Raw genomic sequence first — 23417 nt, forward strand, 5'->3', positions numbered from 1 at the left:
AGTCCGATATGGTAATCCCATATATATATAAAATTGCTTAGATTCCGATCCTCTTTCCTTGGCTTTGATTATAGCAAGCTGCAAGTGTATAAAATCTTCGGATGCACTTGAATTTCCTTACTTGTCTTTGATTATTTTTGTTCATTTATACAAAACACTTTTTATTTGTATGCATGCGGTCGTTTTGTTATTTTGTTAATAAATCAAAAGTATGAAAAATCGTAATTAAAGATTTAAAACTATTTGCTTAAATTCGAAATCTGTAATACTGCATTCAAACGGCGACTCTTTTGTCGCTCATTATAGGCAAATTCTTTTTTGGTGCCGCAGAGTGCGTTTACACGAGCGACACGAGTCCAGCAACTCGAGTCGAGTTTTTTTGTCTTCCTTTTCGAAAAATAAAGTTGAAGTTTGAAAAAACCCCTCAGCAACTCGTGGTTATTCGCACAGTATGTTTCGTGTGTCACATCATCATAGGTGGGAACGTTACATCAGTCAAGTGCAATTCTGACCGACTAGTGTCACTTCCCGACGTGTTCCGGCCTGCGCACAATACGTGAGTGGAGTGTGTCGTATGTTGCCTCATACTGCAGGAGTCTGCCCCGCAAACCGCAACAGTGACATCGCCAACCAACACCACGGTGCGACAACCACCCCTGCGAGTTCTACAGATGCAACAACCACCACCTACATGACCATCTTCACCCACGCACACCCGCGAAAAACCCGCATCTTACAATTGAACTGCAACGGTCTCCAGAACAAGATCGAGGAGATAATTGCATTCATGAGCCGGGAGCGCGTATAGATAGCTGCGGTCCAAGAATCAAACTAAACAGCTGCTCAGATCTTCTGTGTTGTGCCGGTTTCAACGTCTTACGTAAAGATCGCAAACGAGAGAATGGTGGAGGCCTAGCCTTCATGCTGCACAACACCGTGCAATACCGTCTTATCGATGGCGACATCGACCGCAGGGATACTACCCTAGAATGTCAGGGTATAGCTATCCAGTTACAGGGCAACCCTACAAGATATCACCCCAATATAGGTGCGTTACTTCGTGGTGAAAACCGATTGGTACTATGCGACTTTAACGCGCGCAATAATCTTTGGCTTTCCTGCCTGTAAAATGATCGCAGAGGGATTGTTCTGGCGGAACAGATAGACGATTTGGCATTCTGCACAATGAATGACGAAATCCTTCGCCAACCACTCTTCACGAGAAGTGATCCCACCACTGAAACCTGGGAAACCCGCAAACAAAGGGGAGTCCTATGGTCCGATAACTCTCCTCTTCCCAGTAGTGAAGATACTTGAGGCTTTACTACTCCCTACCTAAACACCACCTGAGCCTAGCAAACCAACAACATGGCTTCCGAAAAGTGCACAGTACCACCACTGAGCACGAAGCCTATCTCTCCCCCACTAAATTTACAGCAATTATCGCCAAAGTACCTAACCACAACAAAATCCTCATGTTGCTAGCCGGCAGCATATGAGGAAAAGACAAATAAACGACGTTAGCAACATGCAAGACAATCGGCCATATGGTCGCCTAGATGCAGCAAACATGTCAGAACACCTCATTCTGGACTACGACAGAATGCCTCTTGATGTCTCCTATCGAACACCTGCACAGTGAGACCCGTATGCTCCCAGTTAAGAAGCATAATGAACTCCTCGCCAAGCACTTTCTGATGGGGTGTTTTCACAGAAATCATCCCTGCGTGGAGCGAAAACAGCTACTAGGAGCATCAAGAGGTCCTCCCTCAACAACGTCGACGACATAAAACAATACGCCGACCGGACTTCGGACGCAACAAACTTCAGACATGCACTGACCTCCATTCACAGTGGAGTCGTTAACATCTTCACCGACTTCCTCTCAGTGAATGGCGTACTTGGAGGAAAACCACCACCAACTCCATACATGGGCGGAGTCACCTTAGGACCTGCTAAGGCCTTAAGGAGCTATACCAGTGTAACCCATGCATTTTGAAAGAAAGTACTCGATCGAATGTTTCGAAGTTTTTAAGGCATAATAGGGTATATTTTCAGCTATATTTAAAGATTTTTTTTTTTTAAATATATATAAAATATTGAAAAATTGAATTGGAGTAAGGTTGTCTTCGGAGGTGTCAAGAAAAGCGTTAACCGACTGCTTACATGATCCCGTCCGAAAGAGTAGCTGAAACAAAAAAACTCAAAAGCGTTGAAGGTATTTCCTATCCAACGACCTACGATATTTAAAATATACGAAAAATTAACAAAATGGCATAGTCCTAAAAAAAGTTCGCTTTTTTCGGTAAAAAAATTTTCTTTTTTAATGTCAAATTAAGAGTTGTCAACCAATGAAAATGATCATTGTATAGAAAATGTATTCAAGAATACTAAGTTTCAATTTGAAGTCGATCGGTTAATTTTGCGTCAAGTTATGATGTTAGCAATTTTGAAAAATGTCGTTTCAAGAAAAATGCGTTTAAAGTTTCACCTACATGATAATTTGATGAGAGCGTCGCTTTTTAGAACGCTGTCATTCAAAACCTATTCAAGATACGACTTTTCCGATTTCACAGGGTATTTGTGAACATTCAAACTATCAAAAAAGCAAAAAATACAAAAAATTTTTTGAAAATGTCACACTGGTACAGCAGGGAGTGGACCACAAGTGGACCGAGTGGCCATCAGCGGTCCTCCACGGTCCATAGGAGCACCAACAGGCAACATGACTTTAGAGTCCGATCTGCGGAAACAACCCAGCAGGAACTACCTGGAGAAGAGTTCATTATGCTCCTTAACTGGGGGCATAAGCATATCACTATGTAGTTGTTCAATGGGAGACATCAGGAGGCATCCTGTCGTAGTTCGGAGTGCAGTGTTCGGGCAAGTCCGAAGTTTCTTCATCTGCGTTCCACTGCATCCAGGCGACCATATTGGTGCGGCGAAGTCGAGGACCGGCCGACCGATTACCTTGTAAGATGCCAACAACGTTTCTTTGTCTTTTCCCCAAGTGCTGCCGGCTAGCGACTTAAGGATTTTGTTGCGGCTCTGTACCTTAGCAATAATCGCGGTCGTATGGGGAGTGAACGAGCGCACTGACTATTAAAAGTTACAAATAAAATTTTAGGGATATTGACAGTCGGAATCTTGACGCCATCGACCACAATATTAAGCTCAAGTCTATACTCCTTCGTCCAGTTCGGAAATATGGTTGCTGTGGATTTGGTGGGGGAGAGTGTTAAGTTCCGTGCAGTGAAGAATCAAAAAGGTCGGAGAGATAGCCGTTTATGTTTGAACACATGTCATCGACTTCATTGTCCGACGTCAATATCGTGTAGTCATCAGCGTACGAGCTTGCAAGCTCCCTCTGATGGCTGTGGGAATTTCGAGATGTAGAAATTAAACAGTTTCCACAGCGAATATCGCTAAGGACCATAAATCTTTCGCAGACTTTTCTCTCGAAAACTCGCAACGTCGACTCACCAAATGTTGACATGGTCCAAGGAATTATGAGTGACTTATAGAGTTTGGTTTTTGTTCGTAGAGAACACTGTAGGCAAGAGATATTCTGCGTTGGATTTCGAGGCTGACGTGTTGTTGGTGTTAATGCCGATTCCAAAATAGACGAAATTATCTACGACTTCGAAGTTATGACTGTCATCAGTGACGTGGGTGCCTAGTCGCGTGTGCGACGACTGTTTGTTTGGTGACAGGAGATGTTTCGTCTTGCCCTCGTTCACCACTAGAACCATTTGCTTCGCTGCCTTATCCATTCTGGAGAAAGTATCAATAACGGTCGGGTGTTGAGACCTATGATATCAATATCACCGGCATACGCCAGCAGCTGTACACTCTTATAAAAGATGGATTTTCCCATGGTAGATTATTGGGTCTCCCATTTTGTGGATTGGGCAGAGCACACTTAAATTCCAATCTAAACTGAATGCATTTTGACCTTCACGTACGCATAAGGATCACTCACCCATCCTCCCGACGCAATACTTGACGGTGGTACCGGGGGGAACGGTACAGGACGGTAGGAGGTTTAGTTCAAATTAACGTACCGCACTGTCATGGGGTCCAGGCTTTCGATGCTTCCTCCTCATAAAAATAAAAAACAAAAACGAAATGCTTCTTATCAGGTCTTCGCCGCCGTGTTTGAATAGCTTGGCCGGCAATCCATCGGCCCACGCCACTTTGTTGTTCTTCAGACGGGTAATTGCTATTCGAACTTCTTCATGGTCGGGCAATGGAACGTCTGCTCCATCGTTGTCGATTGGGGAATCGGGTTCGCCTTCTCCTGGCGTTATGCTTTTACTGCCTTTCAGCAGGCTGGAGAAGTGTACCCCCAATAATTTTAGTACGCACTGAGCATCGGTTACCAAATCACCTCTGAAGGTTTTACAAGAGTATGCTCCGGTCTTGAAACTTTCTGTTAGTCGCCGCATCTTTTCGAGCATTACCCTGTCGGCTAGCTTGTCAAGCTCTTCATACTCAAAGCAATGGTTTCGGTTGCAGCTGTACGTAAGGAGTTTGAAATGCCGTCCCACAGTTCCCTTATATCGAGTTGTTAACGAGTGCTCTCAGAGAGCAGGAGTGCAAGTCGAGTAGAAAATCGTTCGGTTGTCTGTTGTAATTGCTGCTTTTCGACGTCGAATCTTCCTAGTGTTTGCTGAAGTGCGATTTTTGCTGCAACAAGATAGTGAAACGAGTCGTTGTTAGGACCTCGCATCGTTCACACATTTAAGACACGGGAGACATGTCTTCCGTCTATCACAACATGATCGATCTGGTTGGTAGTTTTTCGATCCGGAGACAGCCAGGTAGCTTGATGAATCTTCTTATGCTGGAATCTAGTACTACAGATAACCATATTTCGGGCCCCGGCGAAGTCAATCAGCCTGAACCCATTTGGGGATGTTTCCTCGTGGAGGATGAATTAACCGACTGTTGTGCCAAAGATACCTTCTTTGCCCACCCTGGCGTTAAAGTCGTCAAGCACGATTTTGACATCGTGGCGGGGGCAGTTCTCATAGGTGAGCTCCAAGCGTTGATGGAAGGAATCTTTGGTCACATCGTCCTTCTCTTCAGTTTGATGCCGTTTGTGGCTAAACGTCCCTCCACCGGAGGTACTGACAATACTCAGCATCGGAGTCTCTCTCTCACCACGAATCCCACACTGAATTTGCGCTCCTTTATATGGCCACTGTATTAAATGCTACAAGCACCTACTCGCCTCAGTCCTTGTCTAGTCCATCGCACTTCTTGGACGGCGGTGATGTTAGACTTCACTCTAACGAGGACCTCAGCCAGCTGAGCAGTGGCAGCTTTCCAATTAAGGGACCGGACATTCCAAGTGCACGTCCTTAAATCTTTATTCTTAATACGTTTGCGATGGTGGTCATCAAAGGAGGGGTCTCTCATCCGAGGCTGTTGGAAAATTTTCATTGGGTGTGGTTTTTACGTGGCGGGTCCCACAACCAACGTACAACCTTGAGTAAGGGATCTTTCGCCTTCTCACTTTAGCTCGCCTTTAAACGTATTTTCTTAGGCTACCCGAGGATACTTCGTCAAATACCGGAAGTCGTGAGCTGCTTGAGCCATATTTAAAAGAATCGTTTCTGGCCACTCCCAAGTGAATGGCGGTCAGAGAACTTTCCTCACTTGCGTGAACTTCTACACATGACTCCATCCTCCTACCAGGAATAGAGACCCGCTTAAATACTAACAACAACATGTCACACAAATATTAAGTTTCCCACTCCAAAATGGTACATCCCCAACTAGTTGGAAATATTCCTATGTCTGTCCTATTTACAAGGATGGCTCAAGGTTTGATGTGTTCAATTAAAAGCCAATTTGTATATAATCGCTCTGGGTTCCCTAACTCGCTGCATTCTTTAAAAATATTATCACCTGCTAACAGCACGGTTTCGTTGGCGGGAAGTCCATTATCTCCAATATGTTCATTTATGTAAATTATCAACTCGAAGCTCTAAATAACGGGCAGGCTGTTCATATGGTTTACATGGACTTTAGCAAAACTTCATTCTAAATAAACGAAGCCGATACGACAACTGAGACGAATCCACTCATACCTAATTGGAAGGGAATTCAATGTTAAAGTTTTTTTTCTATATTATTTTATTTATTTAATCTCCTTTTTTTTAAGCCTAACAACAAGTTGTAAAATCTTAAATCTATTTGAAAACTAGACAGGCTCAAGCAAGTGATTGAACTGTTTTGCTGATACGTTGCTCTTTAGTACGCAGGCATATCTCTTCTTTTAAGGAGTGTTTGATTGCAAGAATGTACCAAAGCATTAGCCAAAGGGTTTGGGTGATCTGGGAGTATAGATGTATATATTTAACTCTGCTGTCTTCTACTTCTTTCCTTACCATAGGAATACCAAGGTCTTTAAGAATATTTTCATTACGCATGTACCATGGTGAATATGTGACTGATGCTTAGGCATTTTCGATTGGAACCTTCGTATTATATCAGTATTAGTTGCACAGGTCCTACCCCACAGTTGAATACCATACATCCAAATCGGCTTTATGACCGCATTATATAAAATCACTTTGTTGTCTAGGCTAAGTTTAGAGTTTTTATTTAAAGGCCAATTTAAATTTGCAGCTCTAATCTTCATACATGTTATTTTACTAGATATACATATGTTTTCTCCACGTGAGACTTCTATCTAGGTGAATACCAAGATATGTTACTATTGTTTATTTTTACTCCCGGGCACATCTTTGGTCTTAGCGAAAATGTAATATGCTTACACTAGCCTATGCTTAGCTAGCCACTCTTCGACAGAACTTTAATGCTCAGTTAATATTCTTGATGCTAAAATGTGGCAATTGTTACGGGTCAGTATTGCTGTGCCATCCGCAAAAGTTGAAGTTAATACATTGTTAGCTGTTGGAAGATCTTCTTATATATGATGTACAGTGTTGGGCCTAAAACACTGCCCTGTGGTGCACCAGCCCTTATCTGTCATTCATCAGATATGAAATCTCATACCTTCTCCATAAATTGTCTATTATCTAAATAAGACTACAATGTTTTATACAATTTTAAAGGTAGAATTTTTTAATCTTATAAAGCCTTAATGCCACACCTTATCAAACGCCTGAGCTACTTATAGAAATATTGCTGAACAGTACTCCCTGTTCTCAAATGTTTTCCTTATTTCGATAGTAATTCTATTTACTTGCTTTATTGTGCCATGTTTCGCACGAAATCCGAATTGATGCGTTGGTATTGTATTATTTTCGCGGAGAAAAGAAGACATTTTTGATAGAAATACTTTTTCAAATATTTTAGAAAGACAGGGTAGAAGACTTATTGGCCTGTAGGAAGACGGCTGTGTTAAGTCTTTTCCAGGTTTATCTATCAAGATAATCTTTTCTTTTTCCATGAAATCGGATAGTATCCGAAACTAAGAATTGCATTGAAGAGCAAAGAGAGCACCTCTACAGCAATAATTGGAAACTCAATTAGCATTTTTGGCGTATTATCATGTCCCGGCGACTTTTTTGGATTAAGTTTTTTTATAGTTCTAATAATTTCAGAAGGTGAAGTCTTGAAAGACTCGAGTGACTCGTTAGCTGTGTTGGGTAAGCTGGACAGCTTAAAAATGTTTTTTGGGCAATTAGGTTGAAATACCTTTTCTAGGTGATCTGATAGCTGACCTAATACATTTTTCTTTGAAGTAATGAAAAGAACTATGTATTCAACGTCCCTCACAACCGCATCGCTAAGCTCTTCAACACTCTACATAATGAAGTGGTCTTCTATAGTGGCTCTCTCAGTGTCTTTTTTCCAGAACTCAAATTGCGTCTATTACAGTACTACTACTAGTCGAATTAGATTTCAAAATTATTGAATTAAATAATTTTTGACCTTACCTCATTTAATCCTATTTTATAACACTTATATTAGTTATAAAATTCCCATTGGTGTCTGCATATTTAAATATGTAAGAGAGAAAGCAGTACTGTAACTCATAGGATACCAATGTAAAGTAGAATGTAGGATAACTTAACCTTTAGTTGTACTAATATAAATGAACTTAGTATTAACCTATCAATGCATGAAGTAAATAAATTTAAAGATATGCTTATTGTGGATGTCGCCACATATACATATACTTTATGTAACTCCTACACTGGCCGACAAATTCGGAATAAGATTTGTTAGAAAAGCGAAAGTCATTATACGAGTATGTTATATATAAGAGCCGGATTAGTATCGACCCGATATTATCCATTAAGGGATCGTCTCAGTGTGAAATTTTCGAGAAATCGATTTTTTTTGTGTTGCATTATCGGATGTTATACACTGTAATAAAAATTCTCTCCAATTTTGAAATCGAAATTTAAATTATTAAGGTCGCTACAGTGTTTATTGTAGAAAAGGAACATAGCGACTCCAAACTTTAAACGCGATTTTCTTAGAATGGAGTTTTTCAAAACGGTTTCCACTCTCAAAGAGTTTTGAAGATATCTAGTTCCATTTGGAGAGAATATTTTTAACGTCATTCGTTATCGCGCTATGTTTTTCATATCTTTTTATTTTTTTCTACGAAAAACCTTCGAAAAAAGGGCCAAAATCGATGCATTTTGTTCAAATCGTAGCCATTTTGTCAATTTTCAAAAACAAAAGAAAACAAAAAACAAAGCTTCCATAGCGCGATAACGACTTTCCTACAAATTAATAATCTTTTTAAAATTTTTTTTTCAACACTTTATTTAACTATTATTTACCCAATAAACATTAACAAATTATTTTTTTATGAGGAATGTATTTATTTATAAAAAAAAATCGGACCGATTAGTTAATTTCAACATTATAAAAAAAATCGCGAAAACCAGTAATTTTACGGAGGGTTCCACTACTATCATTAAGGTACCTCTCATACAATCACCAGTCATATGGAGCAAAGTCAGCCGGATGCTCGAAAATCCTGGTAATGGCCTAAGGAGGCCAGGTCAAGTTTTCGCTCAAATTTATCCATTTTTAGCACAAAGACACATGATTAAAACACGCTTTCCCAATTTCATGGAGATAACTTAAATATTTGCTGATATATCCAGCATAAAGTCACCTGGAAGTTCGAAAATCTTCATATAAGGTATATGGAGGCTGGGGGAAGTATTGGACGGTCTAGACCAATTTTTGTCATACAGACATACCACTGTCAGAGAAGGATTAACCCTGAATTTCAATTATTTATCTCACACATTGACCGATATTTTCGGTCAAAAATCAACTATAGATTCTGGGGTCCACATATTCGGTATCTAGGGTTTTGGACAGTTTTGGTTGAATTTGGACCATTTTTGGTCAAAAGATGCCCTACTTTAAGGGCATTATTACTGTAAAATTTTTTCCTGTTATATTAATTACCTCTTCATTAATGTACTGGAAAATGAAAGAATCAAATGAAATTTTAAATTGTGTTATATGAGAAGTACGCGTAGTTGTAGTCCGATTTTGTCTATTTTCACACTGTAACATAGAAATTTGAATATTAGAAAAATTATACGTACAAAATTTAGTCGAAATCGGTTGGTCGGGTCCCAAGATATGGGATTTCACCAAAAAGTGTGCGGTGCCACGCCCATTGTTCAATTTTTACACCAGGTCTCATAAAGCCTTCTTATACCATCTCCGAGGTAAAATTTAATGACTCTGGCGTAACTAGTAATGGATTTATTGCGCTTTTAGTAATTTTGAACAGTATCGTTATATGAGGAGTGAGCGGGGTTATCTTCCGATTTCACCCATTTTTACACTGTCGGTAGTTCTTCTATAATTTGATCTTAGCAAATTTGGTTGTTGTTGCTATAGTGGTTTAAGAGATATGTACATTAAACATATTAGAGGGCGTGGCCACGCCCACTTTTTCAAAATTATACACAGATGCCCCTTGCGAACTGTGATCCCCTTTGCCACCAAAGTACAATTTTATATCTTAATTTAGTACTTAGTTATGGCAATTTTTACGTTTTCTGTTAATGGCGCTTGTGAGCGTGGCAGTAGTCTGATTACGCCCATCTACGAACTCGAATTTTTTGTACAAATTTCATTAAGATATCTCAATTTTTACTCAAGTTACAGCTTTCACGGGTTTATTAACATTTTGGCAATTATCACGACAGCCGGTTCTACATTATCGAAATTGAGCCGGATTTTATCCGTCCAAGGGCTCTTTTCGGCGAACTAACCCTGTTGGGTTCGGTGAGTTTTAGATTAAGATTGTCATTAGTGGAGCGGAGTGTAGCTGCGTTTGCGCTACATCCATACTCCACCTCAGCAAGATGCAATACATGCAATGGCCGAAGCCATATTAAGACCTGCTCAGATCTTAAGACACACCGGAAGTGGGCCACAAGTTACATGGCCACATGCATGCAATTAGTTCCGCTCCAATCTTCGTGCGAAAACCACTCGAAAACTCCAGGTTGTTCCGTGCATAGTATGTTTCGTGACGTGTTCAGACCAGCAAACGTCGGAACGTCACATCAATCAAGTACGAAAACTCCCCAGCAAAAAATGCTTGGAGGAGTTCATTATGCTCCTTAACTGGGATTTATACAAAACTCACATAGGTACTGCTATTTTCATGTTTGCAGCTGTACACATGCCTTTATGAGGTACACATACTGCAAATGGAAGAAATAAATGATCTCAGCCAAAAACGAATAATTTTAAAATTTTTAACATTTTTAAAATCTTTTAAATAATGCGTCTTTTCGACGTACCACCTACTGGAAAAATTGGTTTTACGAAAAAAAAAGTTTACGCCAAGCAGCGGCGGATAAGATTTCCTCATTTAAAAAATTTCAACACAAAACTTTAAGAGCGTATTTTTGAAATACGCAAAAGTCGGCTTTTTGATCTCATAATATGGAAACACTCCGAGTCCGGGTCCGTTCCTGTTACGTAGACCCGACTGTCGTAGGAACAGTCTGCTCTTACATGTTGGCTTATACACTTTGTTTCATTGCTATAAAGAAATTATATTTCTGAGAAATACTGAAAAAATGTGCTCCCATTCCAAGAAAGAATGATGTTATTTTAAAGCTTTATAATATTCTATAAAAACAATTATGTTTCTAACGGTACTTTTCCTACTATTTTAGGTAGTAAGCGGAATGCTCTAACAACGGTGTTTCATTGCTATAAAGACATTCATACCGATCAGTGCCATTTAGTTATAAATTATTTTTATTAAATTATGGTAACTTACTTAACGATGAAAGTTTTCAGTATTTCACAGAAATTTGATGTCCTTAGAGCAATTGGTAAAGCACCTCCGGGGTTTTCACCTATATATGGGCAGTGCCACGACCAATGTCCAATTTTTATACCGGCTCCTATAAAGCTTTATTATGTCTGACATTTTAATTTATTGAGTTATCCCATTTTTAGTGGCTTTCAGCATAACCGTTATATGAGGAGTGGGCGGGGATTATAATCCGATTTTAACTCTCTTTTTGAAGAGAATGCTAAAAACTTCCTTCTGAGCAACTTTGGTAAATTTAGCTTAAAAGGTTTGGGGGTTAATTACATTAAACTTAATAATTTTAGTAGTTAAGTATACTTATACCTTAAGTAATATATTAACTTCTGCCGGACTATTGCAACCGTAGAAAACGCCTGTCGTTTTAAGAATAAACTAAGAAAGTATTAAAAATAATATACTTACATATATGTATAATAGTCAGATTTGTTAAAATACTTTGGACTTTTTTTCAAAACGTCAGTCGCAACTAACGAATTATTTGTCCCCAGTATTCGTTAATATGACAAAACTGCAGGTATTTTCGATGGGATTAGTGGCTTCTGATTTCATATGAGGTAGTATGTGTAGAAAAATGTTTAAGCAAAATATCACCCTTGGTAAAATATAGTACATACATTTTATCGTCCACTTATTCTTGCACTATTACTGATGAAGCGAATGAGTGTACTAAAAATTATTTTAGCACTACTACATATGTACATATACACTACATAGCACTACTCTTTAAGGTAAAAAAAGGTAAGGTTTAAGGTAAAGTCACTTAAACACCAATTTTGGCACATGGTAAACAAGCAACCACTGAAACGCGAAAAATCGTATCGTAGTACATTTGCATAAGAAAGGGAAATATTGGCATGAAAGCAGAGAAATAGTTGACGAACACTATTTCACAAATAAAAAAAATATTGATAAATATGATAAACAAAAATTTGCCGCAGCCATATTTCGTACATGTCATCCGGGTGTTAAGAAAATATTATATACCGAATTTTATTGAAATCGGTATAGTAGTTCCTGAGATATGGTTTTTGGTCCATAAGTGGGCGACGCCACGCCCATTTTCAATTTTAAAAAAGACCCAGGGTGCAGCTTCCTTCTGCCATTCCTTCAGTAAAATTTAGTATTCCTGACGTTTTTTGTTAGTCGGTTAACGCACTTTTAGTGATTTTCAACATAACCTTTGTATGGGAGGTGGGCGTGGTTATTATCCGATTTCTTCAATTTTTGAACTGTATATGGAAATGCCTGAAGGAAACGACTCTGTAGAGTTTGGTTAACATAGCTATAGTAGTTTCCGAAATATGTACAAAAAAACTTAGTAGGGGGCGGGGCCACGCCCACTTTTCCAAAAAAATTACTTCCAAATATTCCCCTCTCTGATGCGATCCTTTGTGCTAAATTTCACTTTAATATCTTTATTTATGGCTTAGTTATGACTTTTTATAGGTTTTCGGTTTCCGCCATTTTGTGGGCGTGGCAGTGGGCCGATTTTACCCATATTTGAACTTAGCCTTCTTATGGAGCCAAGAAATACGTGTACCAAGTTTCATCATGATATCTCAATTTTTACTCAAGTTACAGCTTGCACGGACGGACGGACGGACGGACAGACAGACATCCGGATTTCAACTCTACTCGTCACCCTGATCACTTTGGTATATATAACCCTATATCTGACTCTTTTAGTTTTAGGACTTACAAACAACCGTTATGTGAACAAAACTATAATACTCTCCTTAGCAACTTTGTTGCGAGAGTATAAAAATAATGTTGCTCCTAGGATTGAAAGATTAGGACTATCGGAGAATTAGAATTTGTCAACAGAAAAAAACCCTCTGATTTCTTGTTCGAATGCAACCATTTTGTTATTGCATGAATAAGTAAATTTTAATTAAAGATAAATAATGATTTAAAGTTAGTTTTTCACTATTTAATACAAAACAAATGCGTAGAAACGAATTAATGATGTGCCAGTCAATGTAAAATATAAAAATACTTTTAAATTAAGATGGGTATGTACAGATAACAGGGGTTCTCCAAATTAAGAAAATTTATATATACAAGTAGTTGCCACTGAGTTATAGTTTTTAAGATATTTGCATTTAAAGTTCGTGTTCCTCCGAATTATAATGAATTTTACACTTATATTTATAAATGTTTATCCACAAACACTTCACAATTAATTAAATTTGGTATAAACAAAAACAAAAAAGTTGCATTCTAACAAGTAATCAGTATTAGCCTATCTACGTATTTTAAAAAATAACCAAAAGAAATAGAGAAAACCAATAATACTCCAATGACAAAAAATAGCCATGGTCAGACTAACATCGAGGCGTCTTCAGATTTTTCTTATGGAACTCCTTTTTGATAATTAATTTTGCATTGACGGTATAATCCTCCTTTTTATTTATTATTTTACAAAATATGGTAAATATATTTTTTGTTGGCTTATCATTTTGAATGTTCAGCGAATGGTAAATACCTATTTAAAGTTAGTTATTTACTATTCACAGTACCTCGCCAACACATTGGAAACATGGTAAATATAGGGTGGGTCAAAAGAAACCAAGGGGTGTAAAAGTTTAATAACTTTTCCGTTTATTATTTTTTTTTTTATTTTTTCTTTTAGATTATATAATATACGCAAAGTATGAAAAATGATGTCTCTTTTTAGAGCATTTTCCATAACATCTTTCAAAACTTGTGGCTGTAGCGTTCGAATTTCTGCACCAATGTTTGCCTTGAGTTCAAGGATTGTCTCTGGCTTGTTCACATACACTCGCTCCTTCAAATAACCCCAAAGAAAATAGTCGGGTGCTGTCAAATCTGGCGATCGCGCTGGCCAAATAATTTGGGAATTTCTGGAAATTATTCGCCCTCCAAAAATTTGTCTTAAAAGTGCCATTGTGTCTCGGGCAGTATGGACAGTAGCTCCGTCCTGCTGAAACCACATACCAGGTCTGTTTTCAAGAGCAGGACGTAAAAAATTTTCTGTCATAAACCGATACCACTTTCCATTTAATTTCAATAAAAAAAAATTAATAAACGAAAAAGCTATTAAACTTTTACACCCCTTGGTTTCTTTTGGCCCACCCTGTACTTCTGAATTTCTATAATACATATATCAGGTTTTCAAATATCTCCCTTTCGCTTTTTTGCTCTTTATTCAATGCTTTATAAAAAGTGTTACACCGATCGGATTTAGTTAAAATATGCGCCGTTTCGTTCGATAATCTGTTTCCATCTAGACGGCAACTTCATAATACCCCGCTCGTAGAAGCCCCCCTCCTTATTTGCGAAGAGCTCGGACAGCCACTTTTTACAAGCCTCTGGACAGGAACAAATGGTAATTACTTGGCGCTATATGGTGGATGCGATAAAACCTCCCATCCGAGCTCCCGGAGCTTTTGACGAGTCATCAACGAAGTGTGTGGTCTGGCGTTGTCCTGGTGAAACACTGCACCCTTCCTGTTGGCCAATTCTGGACGCTTTTGTTCGATCGCCTGCTTCAAGCGGTCCAGATGTTCGCAGTAGATGGTAGAATTAAGCGTCTGGCCTTAAGGGAGCAGCTCATAGTGGATGATTCCCTTCCAATCCCACCAAACACAAAGCAAAACTTTCCTGGCCGTCAATCGCCGATCACAATCCGCTTCAAAAATGGGTCGAGTTCGTTCCGTTTCAGCAGCATATCGCAGACGTTGATTCGGTCCAAAAGGTTTTTTTACGTCAAATCATGCTGCATCCAAACATCAAGCTTTTTTGTGCATCCAGTATTCTGCAGATGGTTTAAAATGTTTGGTGACTAACTCCCATCTTCTGGGCGATGTCACGAGATGCCACATGCCAGTCCAACTCGATATTTTCCATGATTGGATCGGTATTCGTCGTCACAGGTCTTCCGCCGGCTGTCTTATCCATGGTGTCATTTTCATCCACTCTGAATCGTCGAAACCATTCCTGCCCTGTTAGAAGTGATAGGGTACCATCTCCCCGAAACACCATTAATCTCACGGAACGTTTCTCTAGGGGATTTGCCTTTAACGAAGGAAAACTTTAAAATTGCGTGAATTTCAGCGTTAGTGAACTCCATGTTTACACGTCTATAACTGTTGAACGTAATATCCAAAACTATAATAGCGAAAATTGTGCACACGTTCAAAAATAGCGCCGTTGGTTGCATAAGTATGTTGCAAAATGCTGCCCAAAATGGGATGATGCGCATACCACAAAAATTAGTGAGGCTCGCTCTAGAATCGCGCAGCAAACTAGCTAGAAAAAAAAAGCCAAATGATGCTCTTGTTAAAATATCGCAAAGAACAGTTGAACGCATCTTTTCAGGAACAAACCTAAAAACCCCCGTACAGCAAAGAAATCAAAATTGACGGAATATATGGGTCAGGCTCCATCAGAACTACACAAAGGTGGATTGGAATAAGGGAAACAAAAAAAGTTATGAACGACTCCCGAAAGTCTCTTATTCAAAGCTACCCTGCTATTTAACAGGATTTTCTCCTTAACAAAGATTATCTTTAGCGAGGTATGCCGGCTAGAAGCAGTGACAGAAGCCATTCAATTTGTGCCACGTAGACCGTGTGAACGTTATACGGAGAACTGCATTCAAAACACGGTCCCCCAGAGTTATGAGTTGGAGCTGTATATCGGTGGAAGGTCCTGGACCAATTTATTTTTGTAAGGGAACGATGAATAACACTGGTCAACAAATTTGTAATTTTTTTTTGTCACATGAAAATTTACATCAAATTTTGAATATTTTAGGGCCACCAAATAATAATATATTAATGAAAAAAACATATATTTTCGTAAAAAGTACTAAATTCAGCCACACTTACAGAATTATTTCCTAATATCTAATAGATACTTATGATTTTCTTGAATATTTGGCTTCCGGTAGGTCCCTTTTTAGTCTCCAACAATAGTCTGCTAGCATTCCTGGACTCCATTTCCCTTGATAACGCTTCTCCATTAAGGAAATGTCTTGATGGAACCTCTCACCTTGTTCGTCACTCACAGCACTCAAATTTGCCGGAAAGAAATCAAGATGAGAGTCCAGCATATGTATTTTCAAGGACATATTACACACCAAAGCTTTAAATGATATCATGAGTTCACTTATTACCTCTTTGTAATTTTCCGCTTTATGGTTACCTAGAAAATTTTGAACAACATTCTCAAAACATTTCCAGGCGAGTTTTTCCTGATCATTCAGTTTTTCTTCAAAGCTCTTATCCTTCATCAATTGCCGTATTTGTGGGCCTACAAATATTCCCTCTTGGATTTTCTCCTCGCTGAGTTTAGGGAATTTCTCTTTTAGATATAAAAATCCATCTCCATCTTTAGGCATAGCTTTTACAAAATTTTTTATCAGGCCAAGCTTTATGTGCAACGGTGGTAAAAGTATGTCATCAGGGTTCACTAGAGGATCATTTCTAAACTTTGTATGGCCTGGAGTTAGTGATTCATGCTTGGGCCACACTTTCTTTGTATAGTGACTTTTTCTGTCTCTACTGTCCCATTCACAAATAAAACAGCAAAATTTCGTATAACCAAGCTGTAGTCCAAGTAAAAGTGCAATGACTTTAAAATCACCTCAAATTTTCCAAGCGTGTTTACAGTATTCAATTCCTTCAAGTATAAATCTCATATTTTCATAAGTCTCTTTCATATTAGAACCATGAGCAACCGGCACTGAAGGAAGTTTGTTTCCGTTATGCAGTACCACTGCCTCCAAACTAACTCAATAAACAGTCGCCAGTGACTTGGATCATATTCGAAATTTAATAAATTCGTCACAACAGGAACGTTATTACAATAGACTAAATCACCTCCTTCAGAAAAGTAAGGTTTTATTTCATCGTCACGACGTCGAAAATAAGACATCTTTGTACGACGGGAAAGTAAATTCCAGTCGTTTAATCTCGACCCCAAAAGCTCAGCCTGTTTTTAGACAGATTTGAACTTAGCCTTCTTATGGAGCCAAGAAATACGTGTACCAAGTGTCATCATGATATCTCAATTTTTACTCAAGTTACAGCTTGCACGGACGGACGGATGGACGGACAGACAGACATCCGGATTTCAACTCTACTCGTCACCCTGATCACTTTGGTATATATAACCCTATATCTGACTCTTTTAGTTTTAGGACTTACAAACAACCGTTATGTGAACAAAACTATAATACTCTCCTTAGCAACTTTGTTGCGAGAGTATAAAAATAATGTTGCTCCTAGGATTGAAAGATTAGGACTATCGGAGAATTAGAATTTGTCAACAGAAAAAAACCCTCTGATTTCTTGTTCGAATGCAACCATTTTGTTATTGCATGAATAAGTAAATTTTAATTAAAGATAAATAATGATTTAAAGTTAGTTTTTCACTATTTAATACAAAACAAATGCGTAGAAACGAATTAATGATGTGCCAGTCAATGTAAAATATAAAAATACTTTTAAATTAAGATGGGTATGTACAGATAACAGGGGTTCTCCAAATTAAGAAAATTTATATATACAAGTAGTTGCCACTGAGTTATAGTTTTTAAGATATTTGCATTTAAAGTTCGTGTTCCTCCGAATTATAATGAATTTTACACTTATATTTATAAATGTTTATCCACAAACACTTCACAATTAATTAAATTTGGTATAAACAAAAACAAAAAAGTTGCATTCTAACAAGTAATCAGTATTAGCCTATCTACGTATTTTAAAAAATAACCAAAAGAAATAGAGAAAACCAATAATACTCCAATGACAAAAAATAGCCATGGTCAGACTAACATCGAGGCGTCTTCAGATTTTTCTTATGGAACTCCTTTTTGATAATTAATTTTGCATTGACGGTATAATCCTCCTTTTTATTTATTATTTTACAAAATATGGTAAATATATTTTTTGTTGGCTTATCATTTTGAATGTTCAGCGAATGGTAAATATCTATTTAAAGTTAGTTATTTACTATTCACAGTACCTCGCCAACACATTGGAAACATGGTAAATATAGGGTGGGCCAAAAGAAACCAAGGGGTGTAAAAGTTTAATAACTTTTCCGTTTATTAATTTTTTTTTTATTTTTTCTTTCAGATTATATAATATACGCAAAGTATGAAAAATGATGTCTCTTTTTAGAGCATTTTCCATAACATCTTTCAAAACTTGTGGCTGTAGCGTTCGAATTTCTGCACCAATGTTTGCCTTGAGTTCAAGGATTGTCTCTGGCTTGTTCACATACACTCGCTCCTTCAAATAACCCCAAAGAAAATAGTCGGGTGCTGTCAAATCTGGCGATCGCGCTGGCCAAATAATTTCCGAACTTCTGGAAATTATTCGCCCTCCAAAAATTTGTCTTAAAAGTGCCATTGTGTCTCGGGCAGTATGGACAGTAGCTCCGTCCTGCTGAAACCACATACCAGGTCTGTTTTCAAGAGCAGGACGTAAAAAATTTTCTATCATAAACCGATACCACTCTCCATTTAATTTCAATAAAAAAAAATTAATAAACGAAAAAGCTATTAAACTTTTACACCCCTTGGTTTCTTTTGGCCCACCCTGTACTTCTGAATTTCTATAATACATATATCAGGTTTTCAAATATCTCCCTTTCGCTTTTTTGCTCTTTATTCAATGCTTTATAAAAAGTGTTACACCGATCGGATTTAGTTAAAATATGCGCCGTTTCGTTCGATAATCTGTTTCCATCTAGACGGCAACTTCATAATACCCCGCTCGTAGAAGCCCCCTCCTTATTTGCGAAGAGCTCGGACAGCCACTTTTTACAAGCCTCTGGACAGGAACAAATGGTAATTACTTGGCGCTATATGGTGGATGCGATAAAACCTCCCATCCGAGCTCCCGGAGCTTTTGACGAGTCATCAACGAAGTGTGTGGTCTGGCGTTGTCCTGGTGAAACACTGCACCCTTCCTGTTGGCCAATTCTGGACGCTTTTGTTCGATCGCCTGCTTCAAGCGGTCCAGATGTTCGCAGTAGATGGTAGAATTAAGCGTCTGGCCTTAAGGGAGCAGCTCATAGTGGATGATTCCCTTCCAATCCCACCAAACACAAAGCAAAACTTTCCTGGCCGTCAATCGCCGATCACAATCCGCTTCAAAAATGGGTCGAGTTCGTTCCGTTTCAGCAGCATATCGCAGACGTTGATTCGGTCCAAAAGGTTTTTTTACGTCAAATCATGCTGCATCCAAACATCAAGCTTTTTTGTGCATCCAGTATTCTGCAGATGGTTTAAAATGTTTGGTGACTAACTCCCATCTTCTGGGCGATGTCACGAGATGCCACATGCCAGTCCAACTCGATATTTTCCATGATTGGATCGGTATTCGTCGTCACAGGTCTTCCGCCGGCTGTCTTATCCATGGTGTCATTTTCATCCACTCTGAATCGTCGAAACCATTCCTGCCTTGTTAGAAGTGATAGGGTACCATCTCCCCGAAACACCATTAATCTCACGGAACGTTTCTCTAGGGGATTTGCCTTTAACGAAGGAAAACTTTAAAATTGCGTGAATTTCAGCGTTAGTGAACTCCATGTTTACACGTCTATAACTGTTGAACGTAATATCCAAAACTATAATAGCGAAAATTGTGCACACGTTCAAAAATAGCGCCGTTGGTTGCATAAGTATGTTGCAAAATGCTGCCCAAAATGGGATGATGCGCATACCACAAAAATTAGTGAGGCTCGCTCTAGAATCGCGCAGCAAACTAGCTAGAAAAAAAAAGCCAAATGATGCTCTTGTTAAAATATCGCAAAGAACAGTTGAACGCATCTTTTCAGGAACAAACCTAAAAACCCCCGTACAGCAAAGAAATCAAAATTGACGGAATATATGGGTCAGGCTCCATCAGAACTACACAAAGGTGGATTGGAATAAGGGAAACAAAAAAAGTTATGAACGACTCCCGAAAGTCTCTTATTCAAAGCTACCCTGCTATTTAACAGGATTTTCTCCTTAACAAAGATTATCTTTAGCGAGGTATGCCGGCTAGAAGCAGTGACAGAAGCCATTCAATTTGTGCCACGTAGACCGTGTGAACGTTATACGGAGAACTGCATTCAAAACACGGTCCCCCAGAGTTATGAGTTGGAGCTGTATATCGGTGGAAGGTCCTGGACCAATTTATTTTTGTAAGGGAACGATGAATAACACTGGTCAACAAATTTGTAATTTTTTTTTGTCACATGAAAATTTACATCAAATTTTGAATATTTTAGGGCCACCAAATAATAATATATTAATGAAAAAAACATATATTTTCGTAAAAAGTACTAAATTCAGCCACACTTACAGAATTATTTCCTAATATCTAATAGATACTTATGATTTTCTTGAATATTTGGCTTCCGGTAGGTCCCTTTTTAGTCTCCAACAATAGTCTGCTAGCATTCCTGGACTCCATTTCCCTTGATAACGCTTCTCCATTAAGGAAATGTCTTGATGGAACCTCTCACCTTGTTCGTCACTCACAGCACTCAAATTTGCCGGAAAGAAATCAAGATGAGAGTCCAGCATATGTATTTTCAAGGACATATTACACACCAAAGCTTTAAATGATATCATGAGTTCACTTATTACCTCTTTGTAATTTTCCACTTTATGGTTACCTAGAAAATTTTGAACAACATTCTCAAAACATTTCCAGGCGAGTTTTTCCTGATCATTCAGTTTTTCTTCAAAGCTCTTATCCTTCATCAATTGCCGTATTTGTGGGCCTACAAATATTCCCTCTTGGATTTTCTCCTCGCTGAGTTTAGGGAATTTCTCTTTTAGATATAAAAATCCATCTCCATCTTTAGGCATAGCTTTTACAAAATTTTTATCAGGCCAAGCTTTATGTGCAACGGTGGTAAAAGTATGTCATCAGGGTTCACTAGAGGATCATTTCTAAACTTTGTATGGCCTGGAGTTAGTGATTCATGCTTGGGCCACACTTTCTTTGTATAGTGACTTTTTCTGTCTCTACTGTCCCATTCACAAATAAAACAGCAAAATTTCGTATAACCAAGCTGTAGTCCAAGTAAAAGTGCAATGACTTTAAAATCACCTCAAATTTTCCAAGCGTGTTTACTGTATTCAATTCCTTCAAGTATAAATCTCATATTTTCATAAGTCTCTTTCATATTAGAACCATGAGCAACCGGCACTGAAGGAAGTTTGTTTCCGTTATGCAGTACCACTGCCTCCAAACTAACTCAATAAACAGTCGCCAGTGACTTGGATCATATTCGAAATTTAATAAATTCGTCACAACAGGAACGTTATTACAATAGACTAAATCACCTCCTTCAGAAAAGTAAGGTTTTATTTCATCGTCACGACGTCGAAAATAAGACATCTTTGTACGACGGGAAAGTAAATTCCAGTCGTTTAATCTCGACCCCAAAAGCTCAGCCTGTTTTTAGACAGATTTGAACTTAGCCTTCTTATGGAGCCAAGGAATACGTGTACCAAGTTTCATCATGATATCTCAATTTTTACTCAAGTTACAGCTTGCACGGACGGACGGATGGACGGACAGACAGACATCCGGATTTCAACTCTACTCGTCACCCTGATCACTTTGGTATATATAACCCTATATCTGACTCTTTTAGTTTTAGGACTTACAAACAACCGTTATGTGAACAAAACTATAATACTCTCCTTAACAACTTTGTTGCGAGAGTATAAAAATAATGTTGCTCCTAGGATTGAAAGATTAGGACTATCGGAGAATTAGAATTTGTCAACAGAAAAAAACCCTCTGATTTCTTGTTCGAATGCAACCATTTTGTTATTGCATGAATAAGTAAATTTTAATTAAAGATAAATAATGATTTAAAGTTAGTTTTTCACTATTTAATACAAAACAAATGCGTAGAAACGAATTAATGATGTGCCAGTCAATGTAAAATATAAAAATACTTTTAAATTAAGATGGGTATGTACAGATAACAGGGGTTCTCCAAATTAAGAAAATTTATATATACAAGTAGTTGCCACTGAGTTATAGTTTTTAAGATATTTGCATTTAAAGTTCGTGTTCCTCCGAATTATAATGAATTTTACACTTATATTTATAAATGTTTATCCACGAACACTTCACAATTAATTAAATTTGGTATAAACAAAAACAAAAAAGTTGCATTCTAACAAGTAATCAGTATTAGCCTATCTACGTATTTTAAAAAATAACCAAAAGAAATAGAGAAAACCAATAATACTCCAATGACAAAAAATAGCCATGGTCAGACTAACATCGAGGCGTCTTCAGATTTTTCTTATGGAACTCCTTTTTGATAATTTTGCATTGACGGTATAATCCTCCTTTTTATTTATTTACAAAATATGGTAAATATATTTTTTGTTGGCTTATCATTTGAATGTTCAGCGAATGTAAATACCATTTAAAGTTAGTTATTTACTATTCACAGTACCTCGCCAACACATTGGAAACATGGTAAATATAGGGTGGGCCAAAAGAAACCAAGGGGTGTAAAAGTTTAATAACTTTTCCGTTTATTATTATTTTTTTTTTTTTTTCTTTTAGATTATATAATATACGCAAAGTATGAAAAATGATGTCTCTTTTTAGAGCATTTTTCATAACATCTTTCAAAACTTGTGGCTGTAGCGTTCGAATTTCTGCACCAATGTTTGCCTTGAGTTCAAGGATTGTCTCTGGCTTGTTCACATACACTCGCTCCTTCAAATAACCCCAAAGAAAATAGTCGGGTGCTGTCAAATCTGGCGATCGCTGGCCAAATAATTTCCGAACTTCTGGAAATTATTCGCCCTCCAAAATTTGTCTTAAAAGTGCCATTGTGGTTCGGGCAGAGTGATAGTCTGTCCCATGGAACTACTGCGGTCTGTTTTCAAGAGCAGGACGTAAATTTCTTCATCATAACCGATACCACCATTTAATTTTTCAATAAAAATTACAACGAAATAAGTTAAACTTACACCTTGGTTTTGGCCCAATTCCTGTACTTCTCTGAATTTCATAATACAAATCGGTTTTTTAACATTCTTTTGCTTTTTTTTTCTTTATTCAAGCTTATAAAAAAGGTTTCACCGATC

At 37.9% G+C, this 23417-nt stretch overlaps 1 protein-coding gene across 7 annotated transcripts in view; it reads right to left on the minus strand.

The window, feature by feature from the left end:
• The window catches only part of LOC126765673 (putative dual specificity tyrosine-phosphorylation-regulated kinase 3 homolog), a 293060-nt gene extending 281252 nt beyond the window's left edge, over positions 1 to 11808 (minus strand). Inside the window, exon 1 of one of the 7 annotated variants that reach the window (XR_007668515.1) lies at positions 10619 to 11674. Coding sequence is in view for 1 of the 7 variants with exons in the window: in XM_050483311.1 (XP_050339268.1) it covers positions 10619 to 10656 (38 nt within the window). In the remaining 6 variants the exon portion in view is untranslated. Of the gene's footprint in view, positions 1 to 7916; positions 8386 to 9560; positions 11684 to 11722 lie in introns of those variants that run through there. The other 6 variants (XR_007668514.1, XM_050483344.1, XM_050483311.1 and 3 more) reach the window with 6 other exon arrangements.
• Between the last annotated feature and the right edge of the window lie 11609 nt (positions 11809 to 23417).

This window comes from Bactrocera neohumeralis, unplaced genomic scaffold (assembly GCF_024586455.1).
Source record: "Bactrocera neohumeralis isolate Rockhampton unplaced genomic scaffold, APGP_CSIRO_Bneo_wtdbg2-racon-allhic-juicebox.fasta_v2 cluster11, whole genome shotgun sequence".
NCBI classification, from domain to species: Eukaryota; Metazoa; Arthropoda; class Insecta; order Diptera; family Tephritidae; genus Bactrocera; species Bactrocera neohumeralis.